Raw genomic sequence first — 16,461 nt, forward strand, 5'->3', positions numbered from 1 at the left:
CGGCCAACTGGGCTTACTTATTGTTTTACGTATTTGATACTTTATAAAAGGCCCCTTAAAACCACTCGGCCATCTGGGCTTACTTATTGTTTTACGTATTTGATACTTTATTAAAGGTCCCTTAGAACCACTCGCCCATCTGGGCTTACTTATTGTTTTACGTATTTGATACTTTATAAAAGGCCCCTTAAAACCTATCGGCCAACTGGGCTTACTTATTGTTTTACGTATTTGATACTTTATAAAAGGCCCCTTAAAACCACTCGGCCAACTGGGCTTACTTATTGTTTTACGTATTTGATACTTTATAAAAGGCCCCTTAAAACCACTCGGCCATCTGGGCTTACTTATTGTTTTACGTCTTTGATACTTTACAAAATGCCCCTTAAAACCACTCGGCCATCTGGGCTTACTTATTGTTTTACGTTTTTGTTACTTTATAAAAGGCCCCTTAAAACCACTCGGCCATCTGGGCTTACTTATTGTTTTACGTCTTTGATACTTTACAAAATGCCCCTTAAAACCACTCGGCCATCTGGGCTTACTTATTGTTTTACGTTTTTGTTACTTTATAAAAGGCCCCTTTAAACCACTCGGCCAACTGGGCTTTCTTATTGTTTTACGCATTTGATAAGGCCCCTTTAAACCACTCGGCCAACTGGGCTTACTTATTGTTTTACGTATTTGATACTTTATAAACCACTCGGCCAATTGGGCTTACTTATTGTTTTACGTATTTGATTCTTTATAAAAGGCCCCTTTAAACCACTCGGCCAACTGGGCTTTCTTATTGTTTTACGCATTTGATAAGGCCCCTTTAAACCACTCGGCCAACTGGGCTTACTTATTGTTTTACGTATTTGATACTTTATAAACCACTCGGCCAATTGGGCTTACTTATTGTTTTACGTATTTGATACTTTATAAAAGGCCCCTTTAAACCACTCGGCCAACTGGGCTTACTTATTGGTTTACGTATTTGATACTTTATAAATGCAATCATCTTAATGTCAAAAAAGATAACGATAACAACAGAACTTTCCAAATTATTCAATCGTTATGCGTCTGTCACGCTTTATAATGTTCAGGTTTTTATATCGTCAAAAGATGCATACAATACATATTTTAGAGCATGGTAAATGTTCAACTGTTTCCATGCACAAAAACATAACTACAAAAAAAAACAAATCTGAAATATTTGGTTTCCAATTTTGTAAACTAATCAAAACGTGAATAGATCTATTAAATGCACATTTATAAAAATGATATACAGTCGGTTGTTTTAATGAATTCCTTCCGTCGACCAATTAACATATATTTGCTGAGGTATTGATCGAGTCAGTGTTTATGTAATCTACATTTCCGGTATACCGTTATAAAAGCATCGGGAAAAATATTCTTCATAAGATATACAAAATGGACTTTAGAAGTCAACTATTGAACAATGTAGCCTTACTATATTGCTTTAACGAGGTTTAAGCTTCAAATTAATACAGTGATGTCACATGTATTTGTGTGATTTAATCAAAGAGTGTGGAAATTATTGTTTTCAACTGAAATAGTATCGAGTGTCAGCCATTTATTCATATATATTTACATTGAAATGCCAACTAATAACAAGCGTTCAATATGAAAATGGTGTCGGCAATTAACGCTGTTTAAATTTTAATTTTTCAAGGATTAATTGTGAGGTATCAAGCAAGCCAATTTGCAATATTATGGCGTAGATTACCATTTTCAATATTTCATTGACCATAGAGAAAAAAACCGTGTTGAATATATTATTAATCACCAGAAAAAGACGAACCTCTGATGGGGTCATAAACCCCATTATTGCAAGTTATTGCATTGCTAAATACACAACAAAGAACAGACGTTTTTGAAATTCTTTTTTAAGTGTAGTGGCTCATTGAGGACAGCGGCGGATAAATTTGAAACATAATATAAAATAAAAAAGGCATTAAATGGTTTCAAAAAGTATAAACATTTTTAATCGATATTACAGTTCCAACATATCAGTTAGGGCGAGCTGAACTAGACCGTCTTTAAATACTGGTTTTCAGTCAAATTTTACTTCTTTTGTGAATCCGACATTAACCAAGTCTACACGTGTACACACTGTGTAAATAAACACTTATTTTTTTTATATAACGTTGCCAGGTGTAAACTTCCAACGACATCGCTGTGAAAATATTTAGCAATGTAATTATTAAACTTTTCTTAACTTAACCGAAGCTCTTTTTTATCCATGAAATCAGCAGCTGCCTGAAACTACTCTGAGGGATGATTTGGTATGATACAAAAGTTATTCCTCACTCAAACGTCAGTATAATTATTTTTTGTATGCCAACATATGCGATACGGCGTATATGTACAGTAAATAGGCAAATTTATGACAAATTTCGATAACTTGATCAAAGTTGATCTAAGCAGTAAGTTCCATTTTAAATGAAGTCAATACTGTTTTCCGAGTAAAGATAATTAATATTAATACAATATTGTCATGCAAATGAATTTCTATATGGCACATCATTTTGCTGCACTAATATTGTAGTCGGGTCAGATATTGCGTATTGTATGATTGAATGAGTTGTTTGAATATTTTAAAACATACCATTGATTAAAGATCATAAAATATCAAAGCAAATCTCAGTGATTTACAAGGGTATGCTAAGGTTTTTTTTAAAGGCGGTAAGCAATATCCCCACATGGATAGTGCATTACAAGTGCTTGTTAGGTTAACGTTAGTCTAACGTTGGGTTTCATTAGTTTGATTTACGGTAAACCTTCATTTCCACAGTCGATAAAACAAAATTGCAGCAGATAACCAAACATGGCATCTTCAGTTATTAAATAGAAATAATCTGTAATATTTTCTGCGATTTGTATGAGAACATTTACACAATTATTGCATTAAGTTTAATTGATATTGTTTTTCCATAAGTATCTAAAAATTATATAAAATTTCTTTGTTATATTGGAAAATTAAAAAATGCAATTTAAGCTTTATGTTTTCGGTATATGTATACACCGGTGTTGAATTAGACTGTCTCTTAGAAATGCTATCCTCAAGATAAGGAAAACATTTATTTTTTTGATCCGCACGATTATCTTGGTTGCAATCAACAATTTTTGGAATCGTGTATCCATTAATGGAGATTGTCGGACTTATTGGAAAGAATCAGAAGATAAAGTCCGAACATTAAAGATTGCGGATGGGTAATATTAAGCAGTCGCAACAAGAAATTATCAATATAATTGATGGTTTCTATTAATGCAGGAGTAACGTGGTGTTTCGACTGTTTTTACATGTGCTGAAAGTATAATTTTACTTATGTATACTTATGTATTATTTTCGATTCAAAGATACTTTTTGTATAGATTTTCGAATTTGCAAATGTCAAAACGTTCCAAAATCCAACTCGCACATGACTTAAACACGCATAAACCTTTCCCCTACTTATCAGACGAGCTGAGTAAATCATATAATCTTTCAAATTAAAACATTGGTGCACTTCAAGTGAAAATAATATATTAAGCGTCTGTCAGCCTTTTCCCGAGCCTTTTCCCGAGATCCGACAGCAACGCAGCATTTTGAAAATGTTAGAATACATAGAAAATGTTAGAATGCATAGAATGCTTTGACATTCGTTCAGTTGCATCTTAGAAGAAACAATTGATAAACAGCGCGATGGTCGTGCATAGAAATGACACAATAACCATATCAGATGTTTTTGAAATTTTGAAATGCGCGATATCAATAAAAGAACGCAACATAAATTTTTTATGGGCATTCAGTAATTTTGGACATGTTAAATACATGTCATTACAAGCGATAGGAAATAACATGAATCGCATCATATAGACATGTATAAAGCATTACATTGCTTACACTAACTTTTTTTTCCTTTGGGTTCCTACAAACTGCTGAACATCCCAATAGCACGTGTAGGCATATAAACACATCGAAGGCATAATGTAAATATTTATGAGTATTGCTTATTCTACCGCACCGCATGATAATATAAACAAACGTGTTTCGTTTAGAACTATTTTTTCCTCGTCGCGTTTATCTCAGGTATAGTCTATGTAATGCTCAGTTGTATTTGAATGCATGTTCAATTAAATGTAATTGCTGTCGAGTTTCGCTTGTTTATTGAAATGCCCCTGAAATTGCATTGTTCCATATGGACTTACCAGAAACTTGTTCTTTACGTTGACATAGCACTTCATTATCATCGCATGTCTTTATATAAGTAAAGTATATAAAGTAAAAGTATATAAATTAAGAAATAGTATAGATACCCCGCTGAGGTCCCTATGACATTATAGTGACCAGCAAGGCAGACACAAACCGTATATGGACCGAAGCCGTAGGCCGAAGGGACCGATGTGGAGTTAACTATTTCTTATATTACACCGAAGAGTTTCCCCTTGACCACTGTACAGTGGTGTACGATTGTATTGGTTTAAAATAGATATTAAACTGAACAATTTCGTAGTATCAATGACGTCATTTCGTTAAAAAATGACGTCATTTTACAGTAAAACTGCACATTGAGTGGTGTGTAACCCCGAACGGTCCATATACAAAAAATAGTGACCGGTCCATAAACTCTTAGGTTTCTCTATCGCATTTTACAGACTGAAACCGGTCATATAGATATAGAAGGACCAATATCTCTGAGGTGTAATATATGTTAATATAAAATTGTTATTGATATCATCCAGCAGACGGCAGCTGCATACAATTTGTGTGTCGGGATCGTCAGGTCACAGCACATGTATCCGTGCGTTTTCACACTATATCCGTATATAGTTACATTCTTCAATATTCTCAATAATGTATTTCGTGCTGCCGCTTTGGCCGCTATAGGCAACGTAGTGATTTACACTTGCATACAAGTCGACCATAGACCCATTTGATCCATCTGTAATGCAAACCGGTATTATCATGTAAATGCCAACTTAAGATCTGAACCCCGGGTACAATCTCTTGCACGACGGTTACATTTCATTCACCTCTGTGATGGGCTCAGAACGGACTATTTTTATGAAAGCGTCTCATTCATGTCAACGATCAGTCCAAGCGTTCATCATGGAGGTTACAGTATACTTAACAATCTCTTGCACGACGGTTACATTACCATCTCATAGCATAATATCTTATATCAGTCTTAATTCATTATTATAAAATTGATATGTTTTTTTATGTTAACAAACCTACATACATGCATACATCGAAGCAATGCCTAACGTCACTCAATAAAAATTATGTTCAATGTGAATTGCGTGGAATGATTCCATCTGCGTAAATGGGAAAAAAATAGTTCCAAAGGGTTGTATTAAAACTCGCAAGTTTTTGCACGATGTATTGTAAATTTAAACTTCCTATTTTATTATTTTACGCATCTGATCCTAAAAAATCCAAATCAAATATACTTTGAATGCGTTTGTTCGGTTTTAGCCAGTTTCTGGGCAATATGGCATGCTGAGCCTTTCGCAGAGGTGTATATGAGAGCAAGGAACGACAACTCTGCGTGGAGATTGTCCCGGGTATAGCTCGATAATCAGCACGGTGTGTTCGTAAATATAAGGCTTGCAATAGAAAAAGTCATACTCGTCATAATCGTCGTTACAAAACACGCTGCACATATTTGTGTACATGACTTGAATTTATATAAGACCGCTGACAGGAATAATTATTTCGCAGAATGGCATTTAAGATTTTAACCTGATTCAATAAGAATAGTTTACTTATATAATGATTATAATATACTTCATGATTGAGGTGTTTTTCAAACAGGTTAACATGTGTACCAGTTATACCAATTATCTCAGATCATTTAGAGTAAAACGCCAATACAAGAATGTACATAACGTTGAATTATACTTTTTTGTTTCTAAAGCGATTTGTTAAGTGTGCACTAATACTTTATTACGAATGAGAGTCGTCGTTACACAATACATTTCCGTATTCAAAAGAAATACACGACGATATCAAATAAAAATTTAACCTTATAACAATTGCTTACCACAGAAAAGATTAAGGCCTCGCATGGAAAGTCTGCAATCCTAATGGAAACCGATTAAACAATTAATATTGCGGTTTCTTATGACAGGCTATATTATACAACTAATTGCTAGCAGCTTCATTTCTATTAACCTTATTACCATCGAAGAGTCTTCTTCCAAATTATCATATTAAGACATATCAGGAATGTGGAAAACATGGGCAAATAATTTCCCGATATAAGTGTATTCAATATTTTATCTGATGTTTGTACATTATCTAATAAAGCACATGGTTTTATAGGACAACGTTTAAAGAAGGCTGTAGCGCTTTTCCCAAATATAACTTATTATTATAAAAAGGGGTAAACTTTGTCTGCCATTGTCATTTGTCTGTCTGGCAATTTATTTATATATTCATCCGCTCGTCTGTGGGTCTTTTTGCAAAAATGAAACAACTAGAATATAACATAAACTATTTTCACTTGGTATTCATATCAAAATTCGTGGCAAAAGTATACACGAAACTGCTCCCGAGATTAAATACAAGGTAGATGGTACTTTAATAAAGGATAGCGCTGACAATAACACATACTTTACGTATGATATTTCATGAAACTGTGTATACTATGAAGAGCAATGTGGTCAACATCAAAAGACGTCAAACGTATGTTTAATGTATCACAAACAGAAACGTAATACAATAACTAGCTTATGTAAGATTATGTTCATGATGCATATTACAAACTTCCATTGTTTATGTGACAAAGAAAATGAAAATGAAATGCGTATAAACAATGTTGTTGTTTTGGTTTTTAACTAAATGGGAGATGGAATAGTGATGACACGTGAAATAATGATTCAAAGCAAGTTGAACTTTTTTAAAAGGGCTAGTAGAACGTTCACAATCACTATTGACACAATTAAGGACTAGTATTTCTAATATTTTTGGTGTGTGTTTATTTTGCAATTTTTAATTTGATTTTTAAGCATACAAAGTGTATTAAAACAAAGAAGAGGTATGCACATAGCATGATGGCTTAATTGTATAATGCCCACTCGACGGACCTAAAAATTTCGCACACAAATTATGATACGACAATGCCCACACCCGTGTCATAAATTTGCATTTAGGGTGTCAGCTGCACAAAAATGAGCAAGACTAACAAATCAATTACCACCATTATAAGTGCTAATGTTGAGTGGGTGACTGATTTAGGACAGCGTCGGAAAAAGGCAAGGCACCAGTACCTTAACTTTCTTGATCATTTTAAGATTCATTAAACAAAATACCATCTCCGATAGAGAAAAAATATTATTATGTCAACTAATGTAGATTTTCAAAAGCAAATATTGTCTTGTATTTGTGTTGGATTAATGATGTTTTCGTTTATATAAGTTAGCTCCTTTAAATTGAAGATCTAGGATCACGCATTCCAAAAGGGGCACAATAAAGGATACTGTTAAAAAGGGGCAGTGTGCACAGTTGAACCATTCAAGTGACATATTGCAATAATTAGTTGGGATGGGAGGGGGCGAATAGACAAGGGAGAAAACATCGGTTACCAAAGTGCACAGTTGAACCATTCAAGTGACATATTGTAATAATTAGTTGGGATTGGAGGGGGCGAATAGACAAGGGAGAAAACATCGGTTACCAAAGTGCACAGTTGAACCATTCAAGTGACATATTGTAATAATTAGTTGGGATGGGATGGGGGCGAATAGACAAGGGAGAAAACATCGTTTACCAAAATGCACAGTTGAACCATTCAAGTGACATATTGTAATAATTAGTTGGGGTGGGAGGGGGCGAATAGACAAGGGAGAAAACATCGGTTACCAAAACATTCAGGTCAATGACAAAATTTTCGACCATGTGAAACACGTTTTCAATAATTCGCTAATATTAGCAAAAAACTTAAGTTTAATGAGTGCACGAACAATTATTTGTTTGTACAATTTGAATATAAAACAGTTATATAACACTAATTGTACAATAATACACATAGCAATAACAATATGCATAAATATATATACTCATTCAAAATTACATATTCAGCGTATATGGAATAAATAAACCACCAAATCGAGATATATATTCCATAAATAGTAATTGCACAGAGATTAATACACGTACGTTATTTAAAGCAGTTATCTTATACAAAATATATACATGTACTTGTTTGTTAATGTAAAAACTTGCAATAATTTGCATACACAAACAATTCAACAAAATGTTCAAAAATCAAAGAACACATATACAAGCAGCCCGAGTTTTTATATTACCAAAATAAATCGACAATAAAACATCTGCTTAAATCTGAATCCACAATTTCCCATGTGTGCTTATTGGTAAACTAAGCAAACATTTACTGAATTGTTCTTATATTTCTGTAATTGAGTTTTGTAAAGCTTTTAAAAACACAATATCGCTTAACTAAATAACACTAATACGTATTGCGCCATGCTGTAAAGGCGGTCCATAGATAATTAAAACTGCATAGATATATACTACAAATTTCAACATAAACTTATGAAGGAAAAGAAAGGAAATTTAGTCGATAAGCATACTTCACTGCCCGTTCTAATTTAGAATCAATCTAAAATAGGTATAAAATTTAGTCAATAACCATACTTCACTACCCGCTATTAAATTAGAATCAATAAAAAATAGGTATCTACATTTAGTCAATAACCATACTTCACTACCCGCTATTAAATTAGAATCAATCTAAAATAGATATTACACTTGAGTCAATAACCATACTTCACTGCCCGCTATTAAAATAGAATCAATCTAAAATAGGTATTAAAATTTAGTCAATGACCATATATTACTACCCGCTATTAAATTAAAATCAATCTAAAATATTTATTAACATTTAGTCGATAACCATTCTTCTCTTCCCGCTATTAAATTAGAATCAATCTAAAATAGGTATCAACATTTAGTCGATAAAAATACTTCACTCCCGCTATTAAATTAGAATGAAACTTAACCATGTGTAAAAGGCGCATATTACGTATGTTTACTATTCTGACGATTTTGCGAGCGACGTAAGTTGAGTTCCTGAGGATTCTCGTTTACTTGACAACGCACTTGATATCACCTCAAATTTCTCGTGCACAAGCCTACTTACCTTTCTTGTGCACAGGAAGCTAATTGCAATAAACAAGCCTTGCAGTGTATTGAACAAGATAAAGAGATACCACATTACTGAATTGTTGCTGATATTGGCCAGAAAGGCGAACACCCATGTGAGACCCATCACCATGGACAGTTTCAGATTAATCAGAAGGGAACATGCATTTTTCTTAGTCCTTGCTCTGGCACCCTGCCTGTTTGCACGTGCAATATGAACAGCTGTGCACACAAACGATACAATATCAAATAGTTTGAAAACTGCAAGTGGCCCAGCGAAAAACACAATCAAACTCACTCGAGAATTAAACCAGCATACGCCTTTGCCGTATCTTGGTTTAAAATCCGGGTTAATACCCAAATCAGCTTGATCAATAATCAAAGCGATTCCAATTAAAATCATGGGTATACCCCAAGCGTAAATGCTATACAAACAAAAACGCTTGCCTGCTTTATCTACGGACCCGGATGTAACAAAGCTTTTAGAAAATGTCTTCCAGAGGTCGAAGGCTATAACATTCATCCAGCAGAATGCTGCTAAGAAGAAATAATGGATTAACACCGCAATAGCCGTACACATAAATGGCACAGGGTTCATTTTCGATGCAATAATGAAAGTTATCTGCGCAAAAAACAGCGAAAGAACGAGACATAACATGATCTTTCCAGGGGTGTTCAGTAATTGGGGACATGATATATATACAATAAATGTCAGAAATAACGCTGCTGTCGAAATGATGACTCCTATCAAAGAAATGTACCCCTCGATTTCTCCCGAAATCATTTTAACTTCAGGAACTTTACAATCATCTGAACATACCAGTAGCAGGTGTTGGCATATAAACACTTCTGAGCCATTCTGTAAATATTCAGTGTGATTGATTGTTCTACCGATTGGTATAATAAACAATCGTGAATCGTTTGTATGTGTGTATTCCGCCTTTTCTAGTTGAACTAACGTACAGTTCATGTCAATTCCAGATGTATTCTCATGAATCCCCGCATGTAAATCATCGCTGTCATTTTTCGGGCGGATAATGCATCGTCCCTGCATTGGCAATCTTCCATACGGACAGATAATCGTTCTACACTTTCCATACAAAACGTCGAATATAGCATTATCCTCGCATTTTGTTGTATTAGTAAAAACTTGATTATTGCCAGATATTCCATTGTTATTTATATCAACCAACAAGCGGTAGCTGTATAAAAATTTTGTATTAGGATCGTAAGGTACATCTTGTTCAACTGGTACAACGTTTTCACAGTAAATGTTATCGGCCTGTATGCCGTTACATTGTGCACAATACTCATTCCGATATGTCTGTGTGGCGCTTGCATCATTATAAACAATATAATAGGGTGTGCTTGCACACATGTCGACCAGAGACCTGTTTGATCCCTCTGGACAGCTCGATAATGGTTGATTCATAAGGCACAGACGGTGTTTGACATGGTGATCAGGTCGCGAAAATGACAAACGACAGAGTGGATTACCAGGTATAGCTCGGACATCTAAAGGTTCTTTGCAATCATATTGTGCGCCCCAATACAAAAAGTCGTATTCCTCATTGCAAAACGCGCAGTACATATTCCTGTAAATCACCTGAAATTCTGTTCGGTCACTGACAGGAATTTTACAATTCAAATCTTCTGTAAAATGGTTGTTTTCTTCACATAATGTTCTTATTTTCTGGTCAGCCCATATATCTGGACAATGTGTGACAGATAAAACTCCATATGTGTTTGCGGATTCAATAATCCCAGTAATCCGTTCACATGAAAACAGTTCAGGTCGTGGAACAGAGACAAAGTTTTCAGCTGATAAATTATGGTTACTGTTTTTGCAACAATCCCCCATCACATGACACATGGCATCACAATGGCAATTTTTGTCCGGGAAGGTACGTTCCAGTCCACATTCCTGTCTCGATAAACACTCAGGGGAGTCGTACCGAAGAATACTGTTGACGTCGTAATCCAAAGGTTGGGCCCTTACGGGGATGGCACACAGGAGAAAGAGCATCACTTGCATCTGCATGCACTTCGAAGCTGTAGCCATACTCTGGAATGCGGAAAGAGAACAATGTTAGGTGATTAATTTGACGTATTTACTTTAGGGATGGTAACGATTATCCGGATATCCGAATATCCGAATACTGGTCAAGTATCCGAATTGTAAAAGAGGATCCGAATACTTTATTAAACGATATTTCCCCTGTTATTATGCACACTATGTTCCTTATCGGATATTTCGACGTTAATCTGTATACTAGACATCGTTGACAGACTGACACAAATCCGTTAATTGACTGTTGCTCAGCGAGTGCCCCAGCCAGTTTCTGATCACCTTGGTGATCGAGTTGCATAATTGCCAACTTGCGCCTCCGTGTTTTGTTTTATGGTCCTTACTTCCCGATCATTGACACCAATTGCCATCTCGCCAACTGTCAATCAGATTCTTATCTTAATATAGATCGACCAACAGCGATCGATAAATCGTGCGCGCCTGTCCGCCATTTTCTACACAAGCCGAATGCCTTGTTCTTATTTGTTCAACGAGTTTCGTTTATTTTGTTCGGAAAATAGGAAATGAAATATAAAGACACGGTGTAAATAGTGTTTATGTTCATGTAGATAGATATAGAAAAACTGATTAGTATTTAATGCAGAAACAAAATCCATTTCGAATCATACAAGATGAAATTTTGTTACATGCTTTAAAAATCTGTTTACCATTTGTACAGATCTCTCCTGTTGCATTGATGAGAAGTCAAATATATAATTTTCTTCATGTTGGCATGTGAGGTGTCATGTTTAGGTCTTCATGTGTGTACATACAGAAATATATATTTGAGATGTAACCTACATGCCACCATATATTTCAATGTTCTCTGTGCTACAAATATACACATTTTCATTTTTATTTGCATAATTATTATGACGTGGTGTTGAGAGTGCAAACTATTGTGTTTCACGTTTTGGCCAGGGATTTTCATAATAAAACTAACAATACTTTACATATTTGTATCTTTTTTTTTTTTAATTTAAAACACTCTAGTTTGAAATTAATTGGTTTCCTATTTAGTTACACCTCAGAAAGCAAAGATTTAAAGGATGTTTATTGGAGTCCCTGGGTCGGTCACTCTGCACAGGATTGATTTGTGGTAATCTACTTCCACATGTCTCAAGCGATAAAATAAAAAATTAAAACATGTAAACAAAACATTTTTGATCGTTTTGTTAGATCAATATTGTAGTTGTCTGCAGACTGGCTGACAGGAAATTGTGACTTGTATAATGGTAAATTACCCGTTTCAGACTAGTTGGTCATATGAATCTACACCCATTTATACTCCTTGTAAATAGCATTAGTTATTACTATAAGACACCATACAGTATTGCTGCAGCAAAATAAAATTTTGCATTATTTCTCCCAGTTTAATTGTACCGACCAATTGAATAGTACATATGTAGCATACACAATAGGAGTGGTGTTAACTGTTGTTGTAAATATACTTTCCTTATCCGGTGCTTATGAATAATTGGACTATACAATGAAATATACTTTGCTTGTCAGATGCTTATGAATAATTGGACTATACAATGAGACAAGTAAATCAAAATGGCTTTGCACTTTTATCTAGTCGAATTAAATTCCTTACTTTCTTAGTGATAACTTTCCTCTTGTTTTTGTTCAAAGATGATTGTTCAATTGTTAAAGCATTATAATCAAGTGAAACACTTTGTTGACAACTTACGCCATTCTTATACTAGGTTGCAAAATTTGAAGTCACATCACAGAACATGTAGTATGAAATTTTAATTTTTGGTGAATTTTGAATCAACAAATTGAATTATTACTTTTCAATATAAAAAATGTTATCTTAGTATGCATACAGTTCTAAATACAGTAAGGGTTGAATTTTAAATTGATACAAATTTACATGCTTTAGTAAACCTATCTGTTTGTATACATTTGAAATCAATCTGACTATGCAACCATTTGCTAATTTTACAACAAAAGTATAAGCCAATAATCGGTGAACTTAGTCTGTGATGTCTTTTAAAGCAGCAACAGTTCAATTAATTTAAAGGAGGCTTGTTGATCTGAGGAGCTTAAATGTCAAATTCGTCCTATACCACATTCAGAAGCAAAGTGGCTATGTTTAAACAGCATAAAACCAGAACAGCCTTCGAGTAACTGGCAGTCTGTTCAGGTTTTATGCTGTTTGCTGCTCATCAGTATCTAAGGGTTGGAAATGAATTCTTAAAACTTGAATTTAGTAAGAAAGATATTTAATTAAATGTAACCTTCAACGAGACTACAAACATGTCAAAATACGTTTCTAAGTGGTGAAGGGCTAAATGTCAAATTCGACCCTATACCACAGTGGTTATTGAAGACGCCACATTGAAGGTGAAATCAGTGAACACTAACACACAACGATGTTTGTTTGCCCCCGGGCTATTTTTGTCTTAATGGTACCATGTACAGGTAGTTTTCAACCAACTCTGTTCTATTATACATGTATGTGACATTTTTACTGCAAAAGAATCAATTCAGGGTCATTTTTTGGTTTCAGTTATTGAACATGAAGTCATAATATGCGAACATTTAGAAAAATAAATCTACAAAGATGAACTGCTTATTAAAATACACAACATGTCGGTTATCATCTTTCTCTTAAATCCAAAAATAAAGACGCCTGAAAAAATAAGGGTAACAGGTGTAATGATTTCAGTTATGGATTTATCATCAATTAAAATAGATAATTATAAAGCTTTTCTAAAGCTTTTTATTGCAAATATGTCTATTTCTAACATAGTGGTACATGCTATGTAAACAAATAAGGAATATTGGTATTTGCGTAACTTAACGAAATCAACGTTATAAAGCGCTTTTTATGTCAGAAACAAGCGCAAACTATTTTATGTTACTATTTCAATGAAAACGTATCGATGCCAACGATTTGTTTGCCTGCACTTTTGTACATAACACCATGGGGGATTTCGGTACCCGCTCGGTGTCAGAAAGCGTGTAAAACTAAATTCCAGTTATAAAGCGCTATTCATGTCAAATACATGTGAACAAAAAAAGTTTCGTTAGATTTTCGCAAAAAAACAGGGGTAAATACCAGTGTAGAGGTATAAATTTATTACTAATACTACCATTACACGTAGTAACCGGTTAGATTCCGGTAAGGGCGCAAGTATATTTGGGAGCGTGTTATTAAGTACCGAAACATCCGTTATACACAGCTTATGTTCTTTATAAACTTGCATTGCTTTGCATTTGCATAATAAATATGACGCACACACCACCAGTGAGCCACGTGACTAAGTGGGTGGGGCGATCATCGTCCAGGCAAGATGTCAATCGGCTACTTGGCTTCAATCGACGGGTGCAACAGTATGGAAAAATTATCTTCGCCCATTCAAATAAAAGTTTTTCAATTGATCAATCAATATTTACCCTTAAAAAAAGAGAATACGAATTGCGATTTCCAAAACTTGCATTTGTCGCCCGAAGTATGCTGGCAATTCCGGCAACATCGGGTCCGTCTGAGCGCGAGTTCTCGTCGGCCGGCTTGGTACTTACCAAGCTAAGGAACAGACTCAATAGCGACTTGGTCGATGCAATTATTTGCATCAACAAGAACCTTAGGTCTGTACATCTTAGCAAAAACAAATGAAATTAAACTGAATGTATTAAATGTATGTAGAATGTAAAGTATATATCGTAGTATGCTTTTGTTTTAGTTGTACGATGTGTGTGTGTGTGTGTGTGTGTGTGTGTGTGTTTAAAGGAAATTACGTATCTTGCGACTTATAAATAAAAAAAATGAAATAAAGAAATCATATAAATGCGTTATATTCTGTGTTTTGTTATTCTGTAAACAGTGCACATTGAGTATTCACAGTGCTGTGATGATGGACACAGCCTTATGTAGTTTACTTACATAAGAATACGGATATCCGGATATATTCGGATAACGGATACGGTTATCCGGATATCGGTTTCGGAAACGATTCCCATCCCTAATTTACTTGGACGATACAATCACAGTAAAGAACCTGTTAGCATGGAATTCATATTGCGACAACATATGTTGTAATTAAATCTTAGTTCGAGCTGCACATTGCATCACTTATTGTATTGAAAAATGAACATGTAAGGTAGTATTCCGTTGAAAATGCATTATCATCATGTTATTAAGTCCAAATATTGGCAAATATACCTATATACATGTACCTCTGGCATTTAAATATTTTCCAAATAATATTTGTCAACTATTGGGAATTTAAAACAACAACTAGTTTAACACTCGAATAACACTTTCCCTTCGTAATTGAAATATAACTTGAACATGCGCATAAACTCCACAAGTGGTCGCAAGCCAACTAAATAGTTGATATCTGAAAGCGCTTCTTATACCACAGCCAGATATCTTATTTCCCATCCTCTCGAAAATGCGTAGCGACTGTTCGGTATAAATTAACGGGCATCAGTTGTTGTATTGTAGAAGTAGAAGCAAGCGAACTTTGGTGCGCACATCATTTTCGTGTAACGGTACCTAGCATTTCATGAAAACGGGTTTCACAGTGTTTACTCATACAATATAACAACCTGAATGGGATCGTTGCAAAATTATTCTCAAGTTCTGTATAGAATCATCAAAGTGTTACGATATTGTACATTTTTAATTAATGTCCTTCATAACACTAACACTTAGCAGTTTCAGTGTCTAACTGAGCAGTTTCGGTGTCTTACTGAGCAGTTCGGTGTCTTACTGAGCAGTTTCGGTGTCTTACTTAGCAGTTTCGGTGTCTTACTAAGCAGTTTCAGTGTCTTACTTAGCAGTTTCGGTGTCTTACTTAGCAGTTTCGGTTTTGTCGTATGGAAGATTTGTAATCACAAAGATACGCCAAAAACGAAATTAAAACGTTTATAATATATTCGATACTGAGTATTGAAAAAAACACGACATGGCAACACGTCGTGTATATTTCTTTTTATTACCGATTCATAGTTCTAATTGCGCTCTGCAATTCACTAATATTTACATTTTCTCCCGCGAATCATCTCGAAACTTGTCATATTAGAACATTCTAGGAATGTGAAACTCATCAACAAAAATACCCATCCGCATATAGGATACGATAAGATGTAGCTATTGCTTCAGTGGTTTATACGTTATATGTCAACAAATACATAAGATATTATTTTAAATAATTGTCATATTATCGCACGTTGTCTTTAATTCTGTCCCTTACTAGAAACGATCTTATGAAAATTATTA

At 34.5% G+C, this 16,461-nt stretch overlaps 1 protein-coding gene across 1 annotated transcript; it reads right to left on the reverse strand.

Annotated features, from left to right (window-relative positions):
* Positions 1-6,669: 6,669 nt before the first annotated feature.
* Positions 6,670-15,548, reverse strand: LOC127843130 (uncharacterized). The gene is made up of 2 exons (XM_052372974.1): positions 15,414-15,548; positions 6,670-11,222 (listed from the first exon to the last, which is right to left on the reverse strand). Exons 1-2 carry the CDS (start codon positions 15,420-15,422, stop codon positions 9,048-9,050), a joined length of 2,184 nt encoding a protein of 727 aa, XP_052228934.1. The 5' UTR covers positions 15,423-15,548; the 3' UTR covers positions 6,670-9,047.
* Positions 15,549-16,461: the final 913 nt, after the last annotated feature.

This window comes from Dreissena polymorpha, chromosome 8 (assembly GCF_020536995.1).
Source record: "Dreissena polymorpha isolate Duluth1 chromosome 8, UMN_Dpol_1.0, whole genome shotgun sequence".
In the NCBI taxonomy this organism is placed as follows: Eukaryota; Metazoa; Mollusca; class Bivalvia; order Myida; family Dreissenidae; genus Dreissena; species Dreissena polymorpha.